Source organism: Melanerpes formicivorus, unplaced genomic scaffold (assembly GCF_026170545.1).
Source record: "Melanerpes formicivorus ecotype bairdi unplaced genomic scaffold, bMelFor1.0.p_v2 SCAF_18, whole genome shotgun sequence".
NCBI classification, from domain to species: Eukaryota; Metazoa; Chordata; class Aves; order Piciformes; family Picidae; genus Melanerpes; species Melanerpes formicivorus.
Window position 1 is genome coordinate 5,657,040 of NW_027142370.1, and position 25,972 is coordinate 5,683,011.

Here is a 25,972-nt window from a genome sequence, read left to right on the forward strand (position 1 = left end):
ACCATCCTGCTGTGACTCAGCTCTCACGCCTCCTCCACCCCAGATCTCCAGGAGCTCCCCAGCTGTGCAGCCCTTGCCTTCTCTAGCACTAGCAAAGCCCAGCACAACCCCAAGCTGCCAGCTCAGCTGAGCACCTCCTGCCTAAAAATTGGTTGTCCAGCTGGTGGGCAGTGACTGGCTTGGAGTCTTCCCACTGGAGCTGAAGGTGAGTTCGCTTTCAAGGTTCCCTTCACTCTCCAGGGAAGAAGCATGGAGCAGAGACTGGAAAGGATGGGGTGGCAGGGGCCATCTGGTCCACCCCTCCACGAAAGAGGAGGGCTCATCTCCATGTTCCAGGCACCAAACCTGGTGAAGGGTCTGGAGGACAGGTCTGGGGAGGAGCAGCTGAAGGAACTGGGGTTGTTCAGCCTGGAGAAAAGGAGGCTGAGGGGAGGAGAGCTTCTGGCTCTCTACCAGTCCCTGAAAGGAGGTTGGAGCCAGGTGGGGGCCAGTCTCTTCTCCCAGGGAACAAGTGATAGGACAAGAGGAAATGGCTTCAAGTTGTAGCAGAGGACATCTCTTAGGTTGGACATGAACAATTTCTTCCCCAAACTGTCTGGACCAGCTTGCCCATCCCTGGGGGGGGGGGGGTAAAAGCCCTATAGATGTGGCCCTGAGGGAGCAGGGTTAGTCGTGACCTGACTGTGTTGTGTTGAAGGTTGGGCTTGGTGATCTTAGAGGTCTCTTCCAACCAAAATGATTCTGTGTACCCCCATCTGGGTGTGTGTCTTGATCACTCCCCTTGTGAGTGGAGCACTGGAACCTCTGTGAGCAGTAGAGCCCCTCTGTGCACTTCAAGATGATGTGTTTGGTGGTGGGTGACATGTAGCCAGGACTTCCCATGGGGTCCTCTTCCAGGACTCGCAGCAATTCCCCTTAAGCTCCCACACAGAACAGGCAGATGCCACCAGCAAATGTATTCCCCAGCAGTGAGCCTCTCTTCTCTCTGGGAGATGTGGACTGGCCTTGGATTGAAAGCCTGAGCAATTTCCTCTAGCGCTTATGGGAGGACAAATCCATCCCTTGTTGGTCAGTGACCTCCTGCTGGGACTTCTGCATCCCAGCAGGATGGATCTGGGCAGACAAGTGACAAAGGCAAAGCTTGAGGCTGGCTGCTCCTCCTCTGTAAAGGAAGCTATTTTCCATCATCTGGTGGAAGCAGAGGAACATCTTTGGCTGTGACGTGACAGAAGGTGCTGTGCTCAGCCAGGAGGTGCAGGGTGTCCCCTCCACCATCAGTCACCAGCCATTAACCTCCATCAAGTCAGCAGTTCACAGTGACTGAGGGAAATGCTGGTGACAGGCCCATTTGAGGAGCATTGGTTCACCCAGACAGGAGATGGGAGCACTCCTTGGCCAGCCTGACCTGCTCTACATGTCCAGTGCCTGAGCAATGTGTTTAAGAAGTTTCTCCTCTGCTGTATCCCCAAAACCAGAAAAACACCCAAAGTGGTGAAAAATTTTCCCTTTCTCCACCTCATACCAAGCATTCTCTGATTTATTCTGATCAAACTTGGTCACTTGGACACAGTGGGCTGTGGTGGAGCACTGTGACCTCCAGCATTTCTCCTGCCTCTGGAGGGGCTCTCAGGAGACTTGAAGACCTATCTGGACATGTTCCTGTCTGACCTGCCCTAGGATGACCCTGCTTTGCCAGGGGTGTTGGACTTGATGATCTCTAGCGGCCCCTTTCAACCCCCACCATTCTGTGTTTCTATGACTCTGAAGGGCTGAGGCTTTGTGGCTGAGCCTTTCTGTCAGCCCCCAGCTCCTTTGCTGGTGTCTAAGAAGAGCTTGGGCTGTATTTTGGCTGAATGGAAGGGCTGGGGTGGGGGGGAAAGGTGGATTTGAGTCTGCTGCTACCCACTCCCCACCCCATGGCAGGCCTTTGGAGCTTTCCTGTAGCAGCAGAGACGAGCTGGGTGGGAGGAAGCAGCAGCTAACACAGACAATGAATGCCACGGTGCCCGACTCACCCACCTTGCATGTCGTTAGGAGATCAGCACTAATGAAGGGGATTCCTTTGGGGCCCTGGGAAGAGCCTAGGGAAGAGCAAGGACATTGTAGAGCAAATCCAGAGAAGGGACCCCATGGCTGGTGCTGGGGGGAGGTTTGCAACTACAGATTCAAGTAGCCTGAAGGTGTCAAGCAAGAGGTGAATGTGAGCTGGGGGCATCAGCATCACCCCGGGGCTGTTGCTGGGTACCAGTGAGCATCACCACCCAGCCCGGATGCTCCCAGCCCTGTGAAACCCCATCACCCTCAGATTACTCCCTCAATGACTCATCCCCAATGACCCTCTGCCAGTATTTTCATCCTCCCCAAGCCCCCTTTGGGTGTTTCCTACACATTTCGTGCCTCTCCACGTTTCCCCCTTTCCCCCTTCCTCCTCCCTTTGATTCCCGTAAGTGATTCTGAGTTGCGGCTGCAGTTTTGCCTCTGCAACTTGCAAAAACATTTTATTAACCTTCCTTGCCTTTAAAGAGCATAATTGCATTTTAATCTCCTGTTCCCACGTTATCATTCCAGACACAGAGTCATTTGAATGCAGATCGTCCCCCAGCTAATGTAATTTTACGATACAGTAATGAAGAGACGGAGCACGAGCGTGCGACACCCAATTTAGAGCTGACATTTGGGCCCCTGCTGAAGAAAAGTTTTTCCCAGCCCAGGGGTTTTGCATCCTCCTCAGGCCTGCAGTGCAGAGTGGGTTCTGGCTCCCGCTGTGAAGGGCTGGGTTTGGATGAGGAAGCGCGGCCGCTGAGGATAATGTTGGTCATTAGAGCTGCTGATGGCTGCCCCACGTCACGGGGCACGTTTGGGAGCCTGATGCTCCCCTGCTCCCTTGGAAATCTGAGTCAGGGGCTGCAGTTACCTTCAGCCCTCCTGGGTGGGAGAGGGGAGAGGAGGGGGGCAGCAAATCAGAGAATCAAAGAATGGTTTGGATTGGAAGGGACCTTCAAATGTCATCTAGTCCAACATTCCACCAGGTTGCTCCAGGCCTCATCCAACCTGGCCTTGAACACCTCCAGGGAGGAGCCATCCACAACCTCCCTGGGCAACCTGTTCCAGTGTCTCACCACCCTCACTGGAAAGAATTTCTTCCTAATCCCCAGTCTAAATCTCCCCTCTTCCAGCTTCAATCCACACCCTCGCCGCCCCCCTCCCAATCCTATCACTACAAACCCTTGTAAAAAGCCCCTCCACAGCTCACTTGTAGGCTCTTACTTTTACCCATCATAAAGCACAGAACCCCCTAAAAACCAGGACCTTCATTTCCAGGTTGATACATCCCTCCAAAATCCCACAGCAGCAGACAGGAGCAGCCTGGGACCCTCAGAACTGCCCCTCCCCTCTGCCTCTCTCTGTTTCCCCTGAGTGGGGGATCATCTTTCTTGGAGGAAAGAAGAAAGCAGCCAAGCCCCTGGGTTTAGGTGTGTCTTTGTGCACCCCAGAGTTCTCCTCCAGCCTTTACCCCATCATTTCCCTTCAGCATCCCCTCTCAAGCCAGCATCCTCCAAAGCAACAATCCTCTCTGAACCACAGTCTTGTGAACGAGCTTCCCTTCCAGACCTGAGCAACATCCTCCAAACCATCACCCTTCCCCAAACCAGCATCTTCTGAATGACCATCCCTACCTAAACCACCATCTCCCCCAAGCTGCCATCCTCCCCAGAACTGCAGCCTCCCAGATCAGCCTTCCTCTGAACCCAGCACCCCTCCCAAACCATGCATCCCTCTGAAGCCATTACCACTTCCCAAAGCATCACCTCTCCCCATAGCAGCACCTTCTACATGTACACCCCTTCCCAAATCCACATCCCTCCAAAACCTGCATCTGTCCTAAACAGCAGCCTCCAAACCATCACCTCTCCCCATAGCAGCACCTTCTACATGTACACCCCTTCCCAAACCCACATCCCTCCTAAACCTGCATCCCTCCTAAACAGCAGCCTCCAAACCATCACCCCTCCCCAAAACAGCACCTTCTACATGTACACCCCTTCCCAAACCCACATCCCTCCTAAACCTGCATCTCTCCTAAACAGCAGCCTCCAAACCATCACCCCTCCCCAAAACAGCACCTTCTACATGTACACCCCTTTCCAAACTCGCATCCCTCCTAAACCTGCATCCCTCCTAAACAGCAGCCTCCAAAAGCATCCCCTTCTCTGCCCAGTACCTTCTGAATGATCATGCCCCTCCAAACTTGCACTACCCTCAAACCAGCAGCTTCCAAACCAACACCCCCACTCCAACTCAGTACCTTCTGAATGAATGTACTTCAAACTGACATCCCTCCCCAAACCTGCATCCCAAACCAGCACCTTCCAAACCTGTCTTCCTCCCCACCCTGCACTCCCTCCATCCAGCACCCTCCCCAGGCCATCCCTGGAGTGTACCATGCCCCTTGGAGGTGCCACAGCTCCTGGATGGGACCCACCAGCCCCGAGCGTTGCCGCTTGCGCTCCTGCACTGAATCACCTCAATTACAGATCTGCTTGGATGCAATTTGGGGAAAAAACAGACAAGGAAAAAAAAAAAAGCAAGCCCAACCCAACAAAAAAACAACCCAGCCCTCCTCCTCCTCCTCCTCCTCCCCTGGGAAGGGGCCACAGCAGCATAAATAGCGGCTGGCGCAGCACAGGGCCAGATGCGGAGTGAGTGGCAGGGCAGGCAGCTTCCCCTGGCACGTGTGGTGGTACAGCTGCAGGCACCCCTGGCCATGGCAGAGCCTTCGCTGCCCCTCTCCTTCCTCTGCCTCCTCGCCTTGTCCTCAGCCTGCTACATCCAGAACTGCCCCCGGGGTGGCAAGCGGGCCCTGGCCGACACAGCGCTGCGACAGGTACTGGGTGGGATGGGGCCTTGGCAGTTCTGGGGGTGGGTATCAGCCGGGCGGGGGGCAGAGGGCAGCCTGAGCCACGCTTCCCCCAGCAGGGAGATGAGGCCCAGTGCTGGGGAGGGCTGGGAAGCATGGCCAAGGACATGCAGTGGAGTGGTGGCAGAGGAAAGAGCACCCCTGAAACACTGGGGGCACCTCAAGGAGGTGATCGACTTGTCCCCATCCTTGCTAGGTGGGAAGCAGGGGGACAGGATAGCTCCATGGCACAGGAGGGACACAGGCGACAACGAGAAGCCCTGTAGTGGGGGCAGCACCGCAGCAGGAGGCCACGCTGCCGGTGATGGGGACAAGATGTGCCACCCCACGGCAGCACCTCCAAGGGCTGGCAGAGCCGGGGCAGGGGGAGGCTGGTTTGGCATCCAAGGAGGCTGCAAACGGGGTGCACCTCCGCTTTGGGGATACTCAAGCGACTCTTTCCCCCAGTGCATGCCCTGCGGCCCCGGGAACAGAGGCAACTGCTTCGGCCCCGGCATCTGCTGCGGCGCGGAGCTGGGCTGCTACCTGGGCACGGCGGAGACGCAGCGCTGCGCCGAGGAAGACTACCTGCCCTCACCCTGCCAGGCTGGAGGGCAGCCCTGCGGCGCGGGGGGGCGCTGCGCCGCGCCCGGCATCTGTTGCACTGCCGGTAACGTGGGCTGCTGGGGGGTGGCAGGCCGGGCAGAGGCTGCGGGGAGGTCTTGGGACCGTGTGGGGTGGTAATGGCATAAGTCAGGGCTCAAGCTAGGCTTCATCTTGCAGTGGGGAAACTGAGGCGTGGAGAGGCAGCAGTGTGGGCTCCGTTTGGGAGTAATTTGGGGATAACAGATTCAGGCTTCTGTGAAATAAGGAATTAATTCCTCACTATGAGGGTGATGAGACACTGGCCCAGATTGCCCAGAGAAGGGGGAGATGTCCCATCCCTGGAACCATTGCAGGTCAGGTTGTCTGGGGCTATGAGCAACCTGCTCTAGTTGCATAGGTCTCTGCTGACTGCAGGGGGAGTGGACTGGACAACCTTTAAATGTCCCTTCCCACCCAGCCCGTGCCATGATTCCATGATTCCCTGGTAAGAATTGGGCTCAGAGCTCCTACTCAAGCCTCCACCCACCAGATATGTCCCAACCAGGCACGGACAGCCCTGGCAGTGTGCCTGGAAAATCCCAGCCTTGGTTAACAGGAGGGACAGAGCTGGAGCATGAGCTGTGTGGACACTTCCAGGTGCCACCAAGCTCATCCTCACCTGAGGGCAAAGCAAGTTCTACCCAGCCTGTGCTAACCTTTTGCTTTCTGCTGAAGAAACCTGTGCCATGGATGCTGGCTGCCTGGACGAGGGCAGCGATGGGGCTCAGGAGGCAGTGGAGAAGAACCTGACAGTGCTGGACAGCTCAGCTGGAGACCTGCTCCTCAAGCTGATGCACCTGGCAAATCGGCAGCAGCAGGGAAGGCATCCTTTCCTCTGAGCAGGGGCACTGGGTGTCCCTGCCACCATCCCCCCACCCCAGCCGTGTAAATACAAGACCCAATAAAAGTCCTCATGCACTGTGGTGGCTTCATCCTGAGTGCTGCAATTGGGGCTCTGGGGCTCCAGGGCTCCCGGGACCCCCCCGGGGTTGGGGATGTGAAGTGGGGCAGTTGGAGGTTGGTGGGGCTGGAGGTTGTTTGCTCTTCATCCTCCCCTCTGCAAATCCTTGCCCAGCCCCGTGAGGTCTGATGCCCAACTCATCTGCAGTGATTTTGCTGGGCAGGCGGCAGCATTTGGCCCTGTCCTCACAGCACGAAGGAAAAGAAGCTGAGGTGGTGCTAGCCTGTGGGATCTGCCCATCACGTCCCAGCCCAGGAGCCCTGGCAGCACCCTCAGCCCCAGGAGACTGAGGAGGGCTGAGATGTGCCACCGTTGTGTTACCTCTTGGCCAGGACGCCTCTCTGGGGCACAGTCAGGCTCTCCTTGCCTTCAGGAACCAGCACCACAGGAGGCTTCAAGCCACTTCTGCTGTACAATGATAAAAAGTCAGGAAAAGCACCCAAACCTCACGAGAGTGGAAAGATTTGTGTTCCCAGCTTCAGCCTAGCCCCTGGGACTGGCCTCATCGTTCCCTGCTCCCACTTACCAAACTGGTCTCCTCCAGCCTCCAAGGAGCAGGATCAGCCTCCTGGTTCTTCCACCATCTCCCCCCCAAATCTGGTGACCCTCCTCCCTCCCCAAGTCTCTTACCCTGGCAGGGTCCCTGCTCCACGCCTGGATCTCGCTTACAGCACAGGGGTCAGTTTGCCCTTTATAGTGTCCCTGAGAGGGAGGTGACACCTCCTGGGAGGTGGAGCTCCTCCGAGCCAGCAAGACACATCCTGCCTACATCAGCTTCCCACACCTTGAAGGGGCTGCAGAGTTAACCCACTGCCTGGTCCCCAGAACAAGAGTCTTATCCCAGCCCCCTGGAGGTGGGGGGACTGCAATCACCCCAAAATCAAGGGGTGTTATCCCCAGCCCTGGCTCTCAGCCTGTGCAGGGGTGCAGGATGTGAACCCCGTGATCTCCTGCAGCATGGGGGATGTATCACTGAGCAGGAATGATACTCCAGGCTGAAGGGAACCTCGACATCAAGGTGACATCAGCTGATAAGTGGGGGAGCTATTTTTCATAGAATCATAGAATCAGTCAGGGTTGGAAGGGACCACAAGGATCATCTAGTTCCAACCCCCCTGCCATGGGCAGGGACACCCCACACTAGACCAGGCTGGCCAGAGCCTCATCCAGCCTGGCCTTAAACACCTCCAGGGATGGGGCCTTTTTCACCTTTGTCTCCCTGAGAAACATCCCAACCCTGCCCGTGGGGGTCCAGACACCCCCAGCCTGGCTGTAGGGACTCTGTGGTGGTGATTTTCTCCTCCACCTTGTGCTGCAGCACGATGGCAGCATGGCTGAGCTGCTGGGATGTCACAGGGTGGATGCTGAGCCCTGTTTTCCAGCCCATTAGCATGGACCCTGGCACCCAGCTTGATCCCAGGGACCAGGACTCCTGACCTTGGGCAGATGGGGAGGACCTGGCTGCCCTCACCACTGGTGACTGTTGCCACACTAAGTGGCAGATTTGGAAGCAAGGCAGAAGGGATAAGAGGAGGTCACAGCTCACAGGCTCCAGGATGCCTAATTCCCAATTAAGCAGGCGTGGGTGGGGTTGGGGTGATGGCCTGGGTGGATCTTCAGAGGTGTCTGCAGCACAGGAATTTATTCCAGGCAGGAAGCTCATAATTGCTCTAATGAAGGCAAGGGGTTGGGGTGAGCAGGACTCTGCCTCACTGCGTCAGCCTTCAGCCCCGTTCTTCGGTGTGGTTTCTCCAGAAGGTCCTTTGCCTGCTGACAGTGTGGTCCAGGGCATCATGTTCAAGCTCCAAGGCAGAAGCAACAGGGAAATGTGGGGGTTTTCAGGCCCTTGCCAAGGAGGTTTGGGGTTTTCAAGCTTCCTTGGGGGTGTTAGATGCTGGTGGGGATGTACCTAGTGTCACCACAGGACAAGTCCAGCACTGAGCATGCCCCAAACGCCAGGCAGAGATGGGTGGAAAGAAGCAAAATGGCATTTCTCACCCTAGATGCTCCTGGGGTTTGGTTTTCCCCCCACCAGTTGGGATTTGAAGCCAAGGGATGCACACAGACCCTGCTTATCCCACTCCTGGGCAGACAGGTGACACTAGGCTTCCTTCACCCCAGCCCACACCAGCAGGGTTCCAAATAGGACTCAGAGCAACAAGTCACAGCTCAGCAGCCCTGAGTGCTTGGCAAAGAGAGTGGAACCCCAAAGAGCATCTGCAGCCTCCACACAGCTCCCCCAGCCACGCTTTGCAGTCTTCACCAAGGAGAAAAACCAACACCTTGGCCTCGACCTCACGTCCCTGACCTCCAGCTATTAGCAGAGCCCTTCGGTGTGGAGAGCAATGCCTTGTGGTTTTTAAGGGGCATGGGTGACGCTGCTGCCAGCATGTGTAAGCAGCAGCCAGAGCTATATAAACGCAGCTGCCCGCGGGAGGAGAACCCAAACAGCTCCTGAGGCCACAGCCATGCCCTGCAAGGTGCTCGCCGTCTGCCTCCTGGGGCTCCTGGCTCTCTCCTCTGCTTGCTACATCCAGAACTGCCCCATCGGGGGCAAACGTGCCGTCCTGGACATGGACATTCGAAAGGTAGGTCCTGGGGGGCAGGAGGATTTCCTAACCTACTCCTTTCCTCCTCCCAACCTTCTCAGGGCTCGGTGTTGCTGTCATCCCATGGTGGGACAAGCCCAGCACTGAGAATCCCCTAAAGTAGAGCAGAGGTGGGTGGAGAGGACCAACATGGCATTTACCATCCCAGATGCTCCTGGAGGACAATATGGGGTTGGTCTGGGAAGATTGATGGGCCAGAACCAACGGGAAGAGATTCAACAAGGCCAAGTGGCAGGTCCTGCACTTGGGTCACAACAACCCCACAAATGCTCCAGGCTTGGGGCAGAGTGGCTGGAAATTGGCATGGGGGTGTGGGTCAACAGTGGCTGAAGATGAGCCAGGTGTGCCCAGGCAGCCAAGAAGGCCACCAGTATCCTAGGCTGGATCAGCAATAGCATGGCCAGCAGGACCAGGGCAGTGAGGGCCCCCTGTATTCAGGGCTGGTGAGGCCACACCTCAAACACTGGGTTCCATTTGAGGGCATTCACTCCAAGAAGGACATTGAGGTGCTGGAAAGAGTCCAGAGAAGCTCAGTGAAGCTGGTGAAGGGTCTGGAGAACAGGGCTGGTGAGGAGCAGCTGAGGGACCTGGGGGTGTTCAGCCTGGAGAAAAGGAGGCTGAGGGGCTCCCTGCAACTCCCTGAAAGGATGCTGGAGGCAGGTGGGGTTTGGTCTTGGTGCCTAAGGAGCAAGTGATAGGACAGAGGGAAATGGCCTCAAGTTGCTCCAGGTGAGGTTTAGGTTGGACGTGAGGAACAATTTCTTCCCTAAAAGGGTTGTCAAGGCCTGGCCCAGGCTGCCCAGGGCAGTGCTGGAGTCCCCATCCCTGGAGGGGTTTAAAGGCTGTGTAGATGTGCTGAGGGACATGGTTTAGTGGTGACCTGGCAATGCTGGGTTAATGGTTGGTCTCTTCCATCCAAAGCAATTCTGTCATTCTCAATGCTGGCAGGAGGGAGGGGAGGACCAGGACAAAGGCTCAACCCAGTCCCAGGAGTCTTCCCAAATAACTCTCCCCTTTTCCTCCCTGCTTCCCCACTCAGTGCCTGCCCTGTGGGCCCAGGAACAAGGGCCACTGCTTCGGCCCCAACATCTGCTGTGGAGAAGAGCTGGGCTGCTACATTGGCACCTCTGAGACCCTGCACTGCCAGGAGGAGAACTTCCTGCCCACACCCTGCGAGTCAGGACACAAACCCTGCGGGGGTGGCAGCGGTGGGAGCTGCGCAGCGCCTGGCATCTGCTGTGACACTGGTGAGGGCACCCTGGGTCTGAGGCCGTGTCCCCTGGCACCCTTGTCACAGGGGTCTGCACACATAAGAGGGGGATTGGGGTTATGATATCAAAGAAGGAGCCCTTCCCAAAGTGCCTTCCCACTCGGGGCAGATTGATGCCAACCCCAGGCATGGCAGCACCAGACTGGGGTGTTTGAGGGAAGGGGGAATGCAGGTAGCAGCCAGTTTTAGGACCTGAGCAAGCACGGCAGCCCATGTCCCCTCCAAACATCCCAACCTGCTCCCCACTTGAGATGCTACCAGACATCTCCCTACAAACCCTTGGGGGGGGGAGGGAGGGTGGGTGGTGTGCTGCATGCACAAAGCAGACAGGGAATTACCAACCCCAGTGGTGGAGATCTACAAGGGCTGGTGGGTGCCACCTCACTCCACTGGTGGAAAAGGACATGGGGGTGATGGTCAACAGTGGCTGAAGATGAGCCAGGTGTGCCCAGGCGGCCAAGGCGGCCACCAGCATCCTAGGCTGGATCTCTCCCATCTCTCCCCACACAGATGGCTGCGTGGCTGACTCCTCCTGTGACCACGAGATGCTGCTGGAATAGAGCATCCCTGGGGAGTAAATCCCGTGGGGATCCCTGCCCCACCAGCCCTGCTTCAGCCACGGAACTGGCCAGCCACGGATCAAAGCGATGAGCTTCATGAGAAATAAACCTTGTACAGAACAGAAATCAAGCCTCAGTGTTGTGGGGGCTTGCCTGGCTCAGCTGCAGGCTCAGGAGGGTTGGGTGGAGGGAAAAGGTCACTTTTAGGATTAAAAAAGCAAGGCTTTAAGGACAGTTCCTACAGCTGGTGAGGGAAAGCAGAGAGACCTGTGACCAGCCTGCCAGTGCTGTGGATGAACCACAGCAAACTGGACTGGTGCTGGGCTACACCAGGACATTTCTTTTCTGCTCAGGGATTTGACTTCTCTGCTCACTGAGGCACTTTCTGCAGCTCAGGGCAGGGCTGCACAGCCAGGGGCTGCTCCTAGCAGGGAGAAGCTGATGGGGAGAGCTCCTGCCAAGGGCTGGGCTGCAGAAAGGCTCTGGCTGAGTCTGGGTCCTGGGCACACCAAGGGCACTGCCACAGCTTGTGTGCCACCTTGGGGTGCAGGAAGCCTGCAGGTGGCACCTGCAGGGGGGAGCAGACAGGACAGGTGACCTTCAACTGACCATGGGTGTCATCTTCAGGAGAAAGCTGAGGGATCACCAGGCTCAAACCTCTTCTTCAATGGCTGGTGTCCAAGGAGGATGCTGCCCCTCTGCCTTCAATCCCAATCCATGTGTTCCTGAATCCAGTTCCTGCCTTTCATTGAGTGCAGCCTGGACTCTGGAGTTTGATGTTGGTGTGGCATGGATTTGGATGGATACAAATGTCCAGAGGGGTTGTGGAGTCTCCTTCTCTAGCCAGTGTTGGAGCTGGGTGATCTCCAGAGGTCTTTTCCAACCCCTCCCACACTGGACTGCTGGGATTCTCTGCATATTTCATTACTTTCTTATTAATATTATTCCATTTCCTTTTCATTGCTGATGTTTCACAAAAGCTAGTCTAGTTTTCTTTTCCAGTCCATAGGGAGGCTTAGGTAATGGTTGGGCTTTATGGTCCAACCAAAACAGTTCTATGAAGTCTCTCTCCCATATTGCCTTTGGGAAGGCAGAGGAGCTCATAGAGAGCCTGTGGCACACATCTAGCTGGTGGCTCAGCCTTAATCCTTGACTAGCCCAAACCCAGTGTTTTGGTGGCAAGCTGAGCATGCAGCTTGAGCATGCAGCTCAGCCAACAGCTCTGCCGGTGGGGGCGTGCAAAGCCTGAGCAAGAGACATGGCACCACCTCTGGCATGCTCCCCACTGTGGGGCAGCCACCAGCCTGTGGGACAGGGGCTGGGGGGGTTGCAGCCATTCGTGGGGGGTGGAGGGTACCCCCTCCTTTATATCTCTAGTGGGATGTGTAATATATAACTATTAGAGCCCTTCAGTTTAGGAAGGAGGTTGACTTGCTGGAATGAGTCCAGAGAAGGACAATGAAGTTGGTGAGGGGTTTGGAACACAGCCCTGTGAGGAGAGGCTGAGGGAGCTGGGGCTGCTTAGCCTGGAGAGGAGGAGACTCAGGGGTGACCTTATTGCTCTCTACAACTACCTGAAGGGAGGTTGTAGACAGGTGGATGTTGGTTTCTTCTCCCAGGCAGCCAGCACCAGAACAAGAGGACACAGTCTCAAGCTGTGCCAGGGGAGGTTTAGGCTGGATGTTAGGAAGAAGTTCTATACAGAGAGAGTGATTGCCCATTGGAATGGGCTGCCTGGGGAGGTGGTGGAGTCACCATCACTGGAGGTGTTCAGGAGGAGACTTGACAGGGTGCTTGGTGCCATGGGTTAGTTGTTTGGGTGGGTTGGATTGGTTGATGGGTTGGACACGATGATTTTGAAGGTCTCTTCCAACTTGTTTTATTCTTATTCTTATTCTTATTCTTATTCTTATTCTTATTCTTATTCTTATTCTTTTATTCTTATTCTTTCTTATTCTTATTCTTATTCTTATTCTTATTCTTATTCTTATTCTTATTCTTATTCTTATTCTTATTCTTATTCTTATTCTTTCATTCTTATTCTTATTCTTATTCTTATTCTTATTCTTATTCTTATTCTTACTGCTGGCTGGGCAGTTCTCCTCAGTTTGTGCCTTTTCTTTTTTTCTTTAAATGAATTAAAAAGGGGAGAGGGTTCTAGGTGGAGTGATGATGTCATATGGAGGAGGGGGGTGCGTGTGTGATGAGGGACAGCCTCCCAAAAAGGGTGCTTGCAGTGCTAGATGCTTGGAATGCCTGAAAATTCTTGGAGTGGATTGAAAAATGGTTAAAACAGTTAAGTGTGAGGTGCTCCAGTAGAGAAAAAGGTCTCGATTTTATCTAGATATTGAGGAATTGTGTAAATTTATGTGCAAAAAGGACGTTGAAATGACTTCCCTGTATCTCCTCTGTTTTATAAAGGCTTTTAAAACATCACAGAACACATCAGAGAATACATCTGGCTGGACGGGACCTAGAAGATCATCCAGTCCAACGCTAAGCGTGTATACAGAGGTTAAAAATACTGCGTTTTCCTCTGTGGTTTTGGTGATGGTTGTCGGTTTGATTCGTTTAAACGGAAAAATCTCTGAACGGAGGCAGCTGAGCGGCGCCACGCACACGGGGACTGCTCAGTGCTGCCACCTGGTGGTAAATTTTCGGCATTGCAGTTGTGCGGCGGGTGGTGCTGTCATATCAGTTCTCACTGCTGCCACCCGGTGGTAAATTGTGGACATTGCAGTTGTGCAGCGGGTAGTGCTTAGTGCTCAGTGCTTAGTGCTCAGTGCTTAGTGCTGCTACCCGGTGGTAAATTGTCGGCATTGCAGTTGTGCAGCGGGTAGTGCCGCCCTGTGTGTGCTCAGTGCTGCCATCCTGTGTTCAACTGGCAGCACTGCGCTTCCTCAGCGGCGTGTGCCGCTCGGTCAAGTCCTGGGTGCCGCTGCCTCGTCTCTAAATGCCCCAAATTCATGAAATGGCTGAAAATTCTTGGGGGGCGGGAGTAGGAGGAGGCGAGGGAGATTAAAAATTATTTAAACTTGCAGCCATTAGTGTGAGGAGTTGAACAGACAGAAATTTCTTGTTTTTATAGAGATATTAAAATGTTATATGATTTATAGTCAAAAAAATGTATTTAAAAGCAAACCCTCTGTATCTGCTATATTCTAAAAAGGACTTTAGAAGGTCGAATCCCGTGGAATGGAATGGAATGGAATGGAATGGAATGGAATGGAATGGAATGGAATGGAATGGAATGGAATAGAATGAGAGGTTCGGAGAGGAGAGGTTCGGAGAGGAGAGGTTCGGAGATGAGAGGAGAGGTTCGGAGAGGAGAGGTTCGGAGAGGAGAGGAGAGGAGAGGAGAGGTTCGGAGAGGAGAGGAGAGGAGAGGTTCAGAGAGGTTCGGAGAGGTTCGGAGAGGAGAGGTTCGGAGAGGAGAGGTTCGGAGAGGAGAGGAGAGGTTCGGAGAGGAGAGGTTCGGAGAGGAGAGGTTCGGAGAGGAGAGGTTCGGAGAGGAGAGGAGAGGAGAGGTTCGGAGAGGAGAGGAGAGGTTCGGAGAGGAGAGGAGAGGAGAGGAGAGGAGAGGAGAGGAGAGGAGAGGAGAGGAGAGGAGAGGAGAGGAGAGGAGAGGAGAGGAGAGGAGAGGAGAGGAGAGGCAAATTTTCAGATGATTAAGGAAGTTGTTCTTCACCTCAAAACTCATAGAGTCATAGAATCAATGAGGTTGGAAAAGACTTCAAAGATCATCAAGTCCAACCTGTCAACCAACACCTCATGACTACTAAACTATGGCACCAAGTGCCACGTCCAATCCCCTCCTGAACACCTCCAGTGATGGTGACTCCACCACCTCCCTGGGCAGCACATTCCAATGGCAAACAATTCTTTCTGGGAAGAACTTTCTCCTCACCTCAAACCTAAACTTCCCCTGGCACAGTTTGAGACAGTGTCCTCTTGTTCTGGTGCTGGTTGCCTGGTGAGAAGAGACCAACCCCCTCCAAATGTTAAATCCTTTCCCTTATCTTCTGAGCCTAGGGAGCACACTTTGTTGAAAGTAAAGAAAGGAGAGGATATGTTTCCTTCCTACAAGTCACTGATTTCTATAAATCCCATCTGCTTCTTGCTGCAAATTTGCTGTAGAGCCTGTTGAGAATCGTGGTTCATTTATGTTTCTCAAGGGGTCAGTACTCTTTATCTCTTTGTCACCATGACATAAGCCTGGCACCTGCAGAATGACATATATAGTTTAGAGAACTTTGATTAATCTCAAATATAAACCCAAAGATAATTGTGCTCTTTGCTATCCTACAACATCTTGAAGCCGAGCCAGACCTCCCCACCTACTGGTTTAAGTGGTGGGAAGACTTCAGCCCCAGATATTTCCTCTGTAAATTCAAATTGAGGCAGACGAAATCCCCCTGATGAAATCCCATGTCGTCACAGCTGATCTATTTTCAAGTAAAACAATAGCAACAGCAATGATTTACTTCAGTCTTGAGATCCCGAGTGAGGGCAGGGACGCATGCTGCTATGCTGTCCATATATGCGCAGTAAAAACGATTCCTCCTGCCAAAACCTATAGGCACACTGCAACAGAATGACTTATTGTCAATACTTCATGCCAAAGCCTTAAGCTGTTCAAATCACTGCAGAATCCAAGTGGGAAAACTTTGGTAAGATAAAAAAAAAAACCTTCCTATGATTGTGCAAGCCTACATCTAAATTGCTAAGGGAAGGAACAAACTCTTGGGTTGCTTCTTCCCATGATGTCACCTTCGAGATAGGTGTGGTTAAAATGGCTCTTTCATATTTCATTCATTTTTACAAGATTATTGCATGGAAGCACTTTGCACTTGCAGCCAGGAACATTTCACCAGGAAGGCCTGGGGTTTATTTACTTAATTGTGGAAAACAAAAAAAAATAAAAGAAAAGAACAAAATAGTTTTGTCAGTGACTGTCCAAGTTCCTGATAACTACCAAATACATTTCTGCAGAGTCTGGAGAAAATCCATCAGGCTCTTTCCTTAAGTTTGGCTTTTTATAGAGATGTTCAAACCCTAATAAAAATGTACTTGTTACTCCTAACGTGAACTTTCTCTTGATTGAAATATCATAAAACCTTGAGTCCTGTGTCCAGTTCTGGGCCCCTCAGTTGAAGAAGGACATTGAGACACTTGAACGTGTCCAGAGAAGGGCAACAAGGCTGGGGAGAGGCCTCGAGCACAGCCCTACAAGGAGAGGCTGAGGGAGCTGGGGTTGCTTAGCCTGGAGAGAGGAGGCTCAGGGGAGATCTCATTGCTCTTTACAACTACCTGAAGGGAGGTTGTAGCCGGGAGGGGATTGGTCTCTTCTCCCAGGCAACCAGTACCAGAACAAGAGGACACAGTCTCAAGCTGTGCCAGGGGAAGTGCTCAAGGTGAGGAGAAAGTTCTTCACAGAAAGAGTTGTTGGCCATTGGGATGTGCTGCCCAGGGAGGTGGTGGAGTCACCATCCCTGGAGGTGTTCAAGAGGGGATTGGATGTGGCACTTGGTGCCATGGTTTAGTCATGAGGTCTGTGGTGACAGGTTGGACTTGATGATCTTTGGAGGTCTCTTCCAACCTTGGTGATTCTGTGATCCTGTGTGTGAAAACCATTTCTGTGGGGTTTAAAATAAACATGCCATTAAATACCTCTATAGGTCCAACCCTGTGTCTGTTGAATTAGACTTCCTGGAAGTCATGGGTTCAGTGTGGGCTGTTTTGTAGTTTTTAGACCTTCCAGATTTCTGTTACTTTCTGGGTTTAATACCTTTGTTCTCATCTTTTATCACTGTCATTGGGCAGTCCTCAGCTAGTACAAATCTATTAGGAGGTTAGTTATCTATGATACCATTTATTGCTGTAAATATCAGGTGGGACTGTCCTTGTGACCTGTTCAGCTGCATCCTGAAGCACACATTCCTATTTTATTCCTCTCCTTCTTAACAATCAATGAGGTTTTTTGTTTTGCTTGTTTTTAATAGAATAGAATTGAATTAACCAGGTTGGAAAAGACCTTTGAGATCATTGAGTCCAACCTATCATCCAACACCATCTAATCAACTAAACCATGGCACCAAGCACCCTATCAAGTCTCTTCCTAAACACTTCTGGTGATGGTGACTCCACCACCTCCCTGGGCAGCACATTCCAATGGCCAGTCTCTCTTTCTGGGAAGAGAGCAGCTTGAGGCTGTGTCCTCTTGTTCTGGTGCTGGTTGCCTGGGAGAAGAGACCAACTCCCACCTGGCTACAACCTCCCTTCAGGTAGTTGTAGACAGCAATAAGGTCTCCCCGAGCCTCCTCTTCTCCAGCTCCCTCAGCTTCTCCTCACAGGGCTTGTGCTCCAAACCCCTCCCCAGCTTTGTTGCCCTTCCTTGGACATGTTCCAGCAAGTCAACATCTTTCCTAAACTGAGGGGCCCAGAACTGGGCACAGTACTCAAGGTGTGGCCTAACCAGTGCTGAGTACAGCTGAGTATTTCCTCTCTTCAAATGATCAAAGATGGTAATGCTGTCAACTGTTCAATTTCACTTTATTATCATACACAAAATATCAATTCTATATTGCAGCTTAATGTTTTATATAAAATCCCATGTACAGTTGTTTAAATAGTATTAAAACCACAGCTTTCAGGTGGAGTCAGTCCTGGAGTGATGCAGTCTTTTGTTAGTTACAATTCCTTTTGAGATCCCTGCTGTCCAGTAAAAAAATATCCAACTTAGGTTTCTGCACAGTTCCTTGTCAGCTCAGATTTCCTTCCCATCAAAGCAAAAAATAAAGTCCCAGATTTGTTTGGGTTTTGATTTGTGTCTCCTGCTCTGGGTTGTCCAGGCTGAACGGCCCTTGGCGTCGCCGGCTTCAGAGCTCATCTTCATCCGATAAAGCGTCAAGGTAATCTGTATCAACGTACAAGAGAAACCCAGAGAACAAGCTGTCTGCCCACGTTGGATCAGAAAAGAGACCATTTTGGTCAGTGTAGAAGATCTCAAGCCATACTTCGTCTTCTGGCTGAAGGTAGATCACCGTAGAACCAGAAGCTACGTCGTGGTTGCCTGTGTTTGCATCGAACGTCTTTATCCGGTACTTCCCGTTGTGAACCAGCCCGATGGCAAGATGCTTATTTGCTAAGGTGATGTCGTAAGAGAAATAGTAAATCCCTGGGATGGCACAAATAAACTTCCCTGTGGAAGGGTTGTAATGCTCCCCCTCATTGAAAAGGACTTTGTTGAATACAATTGGTAGTCTTTCTTCTGGGTAGCTGGTGGTGATGCCAACAGAAAAGGCAGATTTCAGCACTATCTGTCCACACTTACAGACCCCTGGTGCACCCGGCTCTCCTCGGTCGCCTTTATCTCCCTTAGGTCCAGGTGGTCCAGCTGGGCCTACTTCACCTTTGGCGCCTGTCAGTCCTCCAGGTCCTTTTTTACCAGACTGACCTTGGTCTCCTTTCTCTCCAGCTGGTCCTAAAGGCCCAGTCTTTCCTCTTAAACCTTCAAAAACATTGTAAGTTAGTTAATCATTGCACTTATCACCTCAGTAAATGATTGTGTGGGCTACTGTGTGTGCCTGAACAAACAAGAAACATGGTCAGAATTTCAACAAAGGCTCCAAAAATACTCTCAAAGCCATCTAGTAAGTTTGCAGAAGGAATGATAGGTGGGAGCAGAGGACCAGGCTCCACAGCCCAGGGGTCCTTTGTTTCTCTATGCCTTGGTTGCACACCGAAGGCTTTTATCCATGATCAGTCCATTACTGAGTGGGCTATGGGCACTGCTGATGAGAAGGACAGCAGTGTGGCTGCCTCTACAATGATACTTGTGCACTAAATAGCTTACTATTTGAGCTTTTTTAGTGTGCACCTAAACACCTGCTGATTATTTACTCCTGGCTAATGGCACAAATCAGACTATTGATTTGACACCATGCAGGCTTCACTTTCACAGACTTTTTCCTAGCACCTCTGCACAGGAAGGCTGTGCATTGACATGTAGTTGCACAGATGCATGCATAGCAGACACATCCAAAATAGATCTGCATATTTCCTTTCTCTCACTAGATGTAAATGAATCATACTTAAACCCACCCAGGCACATACATGAATCGTGTGTGTGTGTATGCATAGCAGTGACAATGAAAGCTCCAACTTTGCTGCACTACTGTGTTAGGTTACACAAATATTCAATACCTGCACTCCCTTTTTCACCTTTTTCTCCTTTCCTGCCATCTCTTCCATCTCTTCCTGGAAGACCAATGCGTCCATGTGGTCCTGGGGATCCACTAGCTCCCGGGGGACCTGCAGGACCTGGCAATCCAGGGATGCTACAGATGTATCTGGTGTAGTAGTTTTCTCCTTTGACTTGGCTTTGCAGAGGTTGTTCACTTGTGTAGATGGCAAAACTTGTAATGTAAAGCAACACAAACATCCTTGGATCTGGAAAAAATACATATGAATGAGACTGCTGATCCATCTGATGGCACTCTAGGCACCTGCAGGTGGCTCTGAATATGCTAGAAAGTATGATGATGTGGTGCATTCTGCACAGGTACATGTGCAGGGATCAACCTGGCATTGCTGCATTACCAGAATCCATGAGGGGACCAGGGAGAAAGTCTATCAGGTTGGACATTTTTCTGGTCACCAAACATGTTACTGTGGGTCTTTCAAGTCACCTGCAGACTGACATGGTATGACTTGGAACATAGAGTTCTTCAACCAAATTTTGTCATGTTAAGAAAACAATCTGTATTTCAATGCAAAGTTCTTTGCTTGCACAGTTTGGTTTGTCTTTGGGACCTGTGTAAGCTTTATGGAGAAAAGTCCCCTTGCTGGAGGGAATTGTCTGTGGTAGGATGCTGTGCCAATAGGAGCAGTCTCTTCTAGTGAGGTCAAAGCTTACACCTCCATTTAATTTTGAAGTTTGGCCTAAGGTTTGCAAATGAATCTTCTATGACTGCAATAAGTACAAATGCATCTCTGAATAGCTACAGCAGAAACTTGCTGAGCCTACAGAATGGATACCACTAAGACAGCTACTGCTCCAGTGCCTGGCTGGAAACCCTGGTGACCACAGCACTAATAACCACTTCACCCTCGTCAGTCAGGTGGAATCAGGTAGCTGTCCTGCAGGGAACGGATGGAGTGTGATGATGGGCTGCCAGCAGGCTGAGTTTTTAAGCCTGGCTTGGACTGTCATATGAAATTAACTGTGCTGCAATATCTTGCAGGAAAATTGCTTTAACCTTTACAGATATGGTATTGGGTTGTTTTCATAAACAACTGAATGCCAGTTTCTCTGTTCTGCTACACACTGGGAGACTGAATTAAAAACACTGCAGAAACAGTAGTGTGCTGAGAACTTGCAGTACCTGATGTACAAAGATGTCTTCAGTTAGTGTTGCATGAGCAGAGAGTCAGTCATGGGCCAGATGAGATTCTACAAGTCAAGCTCTTTTTTCTAGTTCCTTTGCTGGCTTCTCAGACTTGTGTGGGGTTTTTTGTTGGAGTTCTCCATCCCTTCAGAGCTATTTTACAGCATTCAAGGAAATCAGAGCCCAGTGGTTTCTGTGGGGAGAAAAAGAACAAATGGAATGGGTGATACAGTATCTGAAGGGGGCCTACAGGAAGGCTGGGGAAGGACTTCTCAGGATATCAGGTAGTGATAGGACTAGGGGGAATGGAATGAAGCTGGAGGTGGGGAGATTCAGGCTGGAGGTGAGGAGGAGGTTCTTCACCATGAGAGTGGTGAAACCCTGGAATGGGTTGTCCAGGGAGGTGGTCGAGGCCCCGTCCCTGGGGGTGTTTAAGAGCAGGCTGGATGAGGCTCTGTCCAGCCTGATCTAGTGTGGGGTGTCCCTGCCCATGGCAGGGGGGTTGGAACTAGATGATCCTTGTGGTCCCTTCCAACCCTGAATGAAACTATGAAACTATGAAACTATGAAACTATGATTTCAGAACATCTGTGTGAAACAGCATCTACCTTTCCCCCCACAGTTAGGCTCATTCGCAAACTCAGAGTTAATGTTCTGTATTAATTCATTAATTAATACAGAAGCTGTTCCCCTTCCCTTCTCTGTGATACTGATTAGTGCTGACTGATTGATTTTAAAACCCAAACTGTTTATTTGCTGCTCATGATGTTTCAACTGGTATATGGCATCATCCCTGGAAGTGTTGAAGACCAGGCTGGATGAGGCTTTTACCAGCCTGGTCTAGTGGGAGGCGTCCCTGCCTATGGTAGGGGGATTTGGAACTAGATGATCTTTAAGATCCCTTCCAACTCAAGCCATTCTATGGTCTATGGTCAAATCTATTCAACAGGGATAATGACCAGAATATATCTATCTCTATCTCTATCTCTATCTCTATCTCTATCTCTATCTCTATCTCTATCTCTATCTCTATCTCTATCTCTATCTCTATCTCTATCTCTCTACTCTCTCTACTCTATCATCTCTATCTCTATATCTCTCTATCTCTATCTCTATCTCTATCTCTATCTCTATCTCTATCATCTCTATCTCTCTATCTCTATCTCTATCTCTATCTCTATCTCTATCTCTATCTCTATCTCTATCTCTATCTCTATCATCTCTATCTCTATCTCTATCTCTATCTCTATCTCTATCTCTATCTCTATCTCTATCTCTATCTCTATCTCTATCTCTCTACTCTCTCTACTCTATCATCTCTATCTCTATATCTCTCTATCTCTATCTCTATCTCTATCATCTCTATCTCTCTATCTCTATCTCTATCTCTATCTCTATCTCTAGCTCTATCTCTATCTCTATCATCTCTATCTCTATCTCTATCTCTATCTCTATCTCTATCTCTATCTCTATCTCTATCTCTATCTCTATCTCTATCTCTATCTCCACCTCTATCTCCACCTCTATCTCTATCTATCTCTCTCTGTCATCTCTATCTCTATCTCTATCTCTATCTCTATCTCTATCTCTATCTCTATCTCTATCTCTATCTCTATCTCTATCTCTATCTCTCTCTACTCTATCTATCTCTATCTCTATCTCTATCTCTATCTCTATCTCTATCTCTATCTCTATCTCTATCTCTATCTCCACCTCTATCTCCACCTCTATCTCCACCTCTATCTCTATCTATCTCTCTCTATCATCTCTATCTCTATCTCTATCTCTGTCTCTGTGTCTCTGTCTCTATCTCTCTCTATCTCTATCTCCATCTCCACCTCTATCTCCACCTCTATCTCCACCTCTCTCTCTCTCTCTCTCTCTCTCATCTCTATCTCTATCTCTTTCTCTATCTCTTTCTCTATCTCTATCTCTATCTCTATCTCTATCTCTATCTCTATCTCTATCTCTATCTCTATCTCTATCTCTATCTCTTTCTCTATCTCTATCTCTATCTCTTTCTCTATCTCTTTCTCTATCTCCATCTCTATCTCTATCTCTATCTCTATCTCTATCTCTATCTCTATCTCTATCTCTATCTCTATCTCTATCTCTATCATCTCTATCTCTATCTCTATCTCTCTATCTATAGAGATAGAGATATAGCTAGAGATATAGATATAGATAGATAGATAGATATAGATATATACATACATACACACACATACAGAAGAGTCTTTTCTGTTTTACAGAAGAGGAAATTGGAAGCTCTCTTGGCATCACAGGCAATGCAGAGTGTAGAATGAGAATATTGCAGTTGGAGATGGAAATAAGCAATGTTCCAAAATTGTCTCCAGTGCTGTATATTCTGCTTTTCATATTAAGCATCTTGCAGCAAATTGGCAGAAACCAAACTCTTAATTTTGGTGTCATTTGATAAAGCCTTCCAGTACAGTCAGGCACAACAGCCTCCATGAGTGGATTAACATATGAATGCTTAACATTGCAGCAGAGCAGCAAATGGTAACTGCAAGGAAGTAGCTAGCTGCAAGCATAAACTTCACAGTGATGTTTGTTCTGATGTACTACTGAGTGTACCCAAATAAAGCTCCTGGATTTCCATAGGACTTAAATCAGGGACAACAAAGCTCTCTGCAGAGAAGAGCTTTAAGCACTTTGCCAGGAGGGAGTAGCTTGGAGGGAGTTCATGGCTAGGACTTCATATGCATTTCACACAAAGCTGATGGATAAGAAGCAGACATGACCTAAGGATCAAGGACTGGAACAAAACCTGCCCTTTGCAAGATGAAAGTCTGAATCAGTAGGCTAGGTGTTCCCACACTGTGTTGCTCATATGCCAAGCCAAAACAATCTCAACAAGTGCTGGGTTTGCCTATGTCCAGGATATTTTACAAAAGAGACTAAGGGCCTTCACACAGCTGCTCCTGCCACCAGCTGGCCAGTAACTGATGGATGCATGAATCTGTCTGCAGATCCCAGACCTCTCCTGCTGTTCTTGTGTGTCTGGGACATGTGTTTCTGCTAAGACCATGGAAAAAAAAAGTCATTTGGAGAAGGTGAGGGGAATGGGGTTGTTGAGATCATGATATGCCCATTGTGACCGGACAGCCAGTTTGGGTAGGAGAAGGCAGAGTGGAACAGGTGAAGTTTCAGCTGTGAGTTGAGGGTCTTAAGGAGTGCTGGGGCTGTGAAGCAGAATGTTGGGACTTCAGGAAGGGGAACAGACCTGGGATTGGGAGGAAATGGTGATAATGTTCAGGTGATGATGTTGACAGTCCCGAATTTAGGCTTGGGGGGAATACAGAAGGCTGCTTCCAACAGTGGGAGCCAACAAATGCCATTTGTGACAACATGCCTTAGGCCACAGCATCAGGACTCCTCTTGCCTTTTGACTTTGGACTCTTACATTTCTTCCTGTATGAGTCCAGTTTCAGAAGAAAGGGTGAGAGTAGCCTCTCCTTGTTATTGCACCAGTCTCTTGAAAAGTGTGAGTCTCAGACTAAGGAAGGATGCACATCACTGAACCCAGGGTTCTGTTTCCTGGTGAGTGCTCTAAGAGGGAAATCACAATGTTAAAGGTCCCAGAGAGTTAACTAGTAGACTAAAAGTGAGTCATGACTGACACTTTGGTCCTGGCTTCTGGTTCTTCTTTTCAAAGAGGCAAGCTTTTCTCCATAAACTGGTGTAGGAAACAATGCCATTTATATGTGCCAAATCATTTCTCTTCAGGGAGAAACAATATTCTCTTTCCCAAATATTGAAAGCCAGGATGAAGGCATTGTATTCTTGTTCACAACAAAGTCAATCACCTTTAAAGCCATCAAGAAGAAAAAAAAAGGAAAGAAAAAGAGAGAGAATGATATGAACAGAGGATTAGAATAATGTTATTCCATTTCAGTAGGTTCCAAATCCACTAGGTAGAGCAGGACTGAGTGTGCCAAGGCATTTACTGGAAGACAGTGGGCATAGAATCAATAAGATTGGAAAAGACCTCAGAGATCATTGAGTCCAACCTGTCACCCAACACCTCGTGACTACTAAACCATGGCACCAAGTGCCACGTCCAATCCCCTCTTCAACACCTCCAGGGATGGTGACTCTACCACCTCCTGGGCAGCACATTCCAATGGCTAACAACTCTCTCTGTGAAGAACTTTCTCCTCACCTCCAGCCTAAACCTCCCCTGGCACAGCTTGAGACTGTGTCCTCTTGTTCTGGTTCTGGTTGCCTGGGAGAAGAGACCAATCCCCACCTGGCTACAACCTCCCTTCAGTTAGTTGTAGACAGCAATTAGGTCTCCCCTGAGCCTCCTCTTCTCCAGGCTAAACAACCCCAGCTCCCTCAGCCTCTCCTCACAGGGCTGTGCTCCAGACCTCTCCCCAGCCTTGTTGCCCTTCTCTGGACACCTTCAAGTGTCTCAAGGTTCTTCTTAAATTGAGGGGCCCAGAACTGGACAAAGTACCCAAGATGTGGCCTAACCAGTGCTGAGCACAGGGGCACAATGACTTCCCTGCTCCTGCTGGCCACACTATTCCTGATCCAGGCCAGGATGCCATTGGCTTTCTTGGCCACCTGGGCACACTGCTGGCTCATGTTCAGCTGGCTGTCAAACCAGTCCTGCTAACCATCATGCTGTTCAGGTCTAAGGTGCAGTGATTTCTCTAACAGTTTTTCTAAGTGAGGGTGGCAGATCAGTTTCTTCCATCAATGCTCAAATTGCACCACACTGTGGTCCCTTCAATCCAGGTGAAACTGTAGACAGTCCTTGACATCCTGGGGAGTGCAAAGGTAAGACACAAATGTTCTGTCTTTGAAATCTGGAGAAGTATGCATGTTTGACAAGATTGTGGCGGACTAATTAGTTTTTATTTATGTGACACTTTGAAGGCATTGCAAAAGCCCTATACTATGGATATAATTCTCTTAAATCACTCTGAATGTTATTGCCTCGTGTTTATATGTTGCAGCATAAAAGCAGGAATTTCTGAAGTGCTCCATGCTAGCCAAGCTGAGCTCCCAGGAGCAGAAGAACTGGACAACAGAGCTCAGATGACAGCAGTCCTGAAAACAGCTCACTACAGCTCCCAGGTTCCTGCTTGGGAAGCCTCAAAATATAACTGCACAATTGTGCATGTGAAAACAGGCTTGGAAAATCAGCATTTGGGAGCTGAATATTCCTGAGGAAGAAATAACTTTGTGGTGCTGAATTTGAGCTGAACTGACAAAAAGTTCTCACCAGCCCCAGCTTTTCTATGTGACTTTCATACACAGAAAATGCATCTTGAGGAGGATTTGGGTATCCATGTCCAAATGAATGACCCATAAAATCTCTGTTGTAGCATGAGGGGCTGCCTAGAATGTCTGAAGGCACATCTGCAGGAGCAGTCCTGTGCTACACAGATACTCAGGACAGCAAAGTGAGACCCAGGCTGTGCACACCTGACATGACCCAATGCCCAGGCAGCCTGTAGCCAGGCAAGCATGGTTTAGTTGATTAGGTGGTGTTGGATGATAGGTTGGACAAGATGATCTTGAAGGTCTCTTCCAACCTGGTCTATTCTATTCTATTCTATTCTATTCTATTCTATTCTATTCTATTCTATTCTATTCTATTCTATTC

At 50.1% G+C, this 25,972-nt stretch overlaps 3 protein-coding genes across 5 annotated transcripts in view; 2 read left to right on the forward strand and 1 right to left on the reverse strand.

Moving 5' to 3' along the window:
* Positions 1-4,765: 4,765 nt before the first annotated feature.
* On the forward strand, positions 4,766-6,381 carry LOC137446749 (vasotocin-neurophysin VT). Its single transcript, XM_068149706.1, has 3 exons — positions 4,766-4,885; positions 5,366-5,567; positions 6,218-6,381. Exons 1-3 carry the CDS (start codon positions 4,766-4,768, stop codon positions 6,379-6,381), a joined length of 486 nt encoding a protein of 161 aa, XP_068005807.1.
* A 2,590-nt stretch (positions 6,382-8,971) lies between these two features.
* LOC137446775 (neurophysin 1-like) lies at positions 8,972-10,942 on the forward strand. The gene is made up of 3 exons (XM_068149734.1): positions 8,972-9,091; positions 10,152-10,359; positions 10,893-10,942. The coding sequence occupies exons 1-3, from the start codon at positions 8,972-8,974 to the stop codon at positions 10,940-10,942; spliced, it is 378 nt and encodes a 125-aa protein (XP_068005835.1).
* Positions 10,943-17,416: 6,474 nt separating this feature from the next.
* Positions 17,417-25,972, reverse strand: part of C1QTNF7 (C1q and TNF related 7) — a 46,121-nt gene continuing 37,565 nt past the window's right edge. For 2 of the 3 annotated variants that reach the window (XM_068149707.1, XM_068149708.1), the window contains exons 2-4: positions 20,329-20,524; positions 19,148-19,393; positions 17,417-18,452 (exon numbers count right to left, since the gene is read on the reverse strand). In XM_068149707.1, coding sequence (XP_068005808.1) covers positions 17,821-18,452; positions 19,148-19,385 — 870 coding nt within the window. In that variant the 5' untranslated portion in view covers positions 19,386-19,393; positions 20,329-20,524 and the 3' untranslated portion in view covers positions 17,417-17,820. The remainder of the gene's footprint in view (positions 18,453-19,147; positions 19,394-20,328; positions 20,525-25,972) is intronic. The other variant, XM_068149709.1, reaches the window with a different exon arrangement.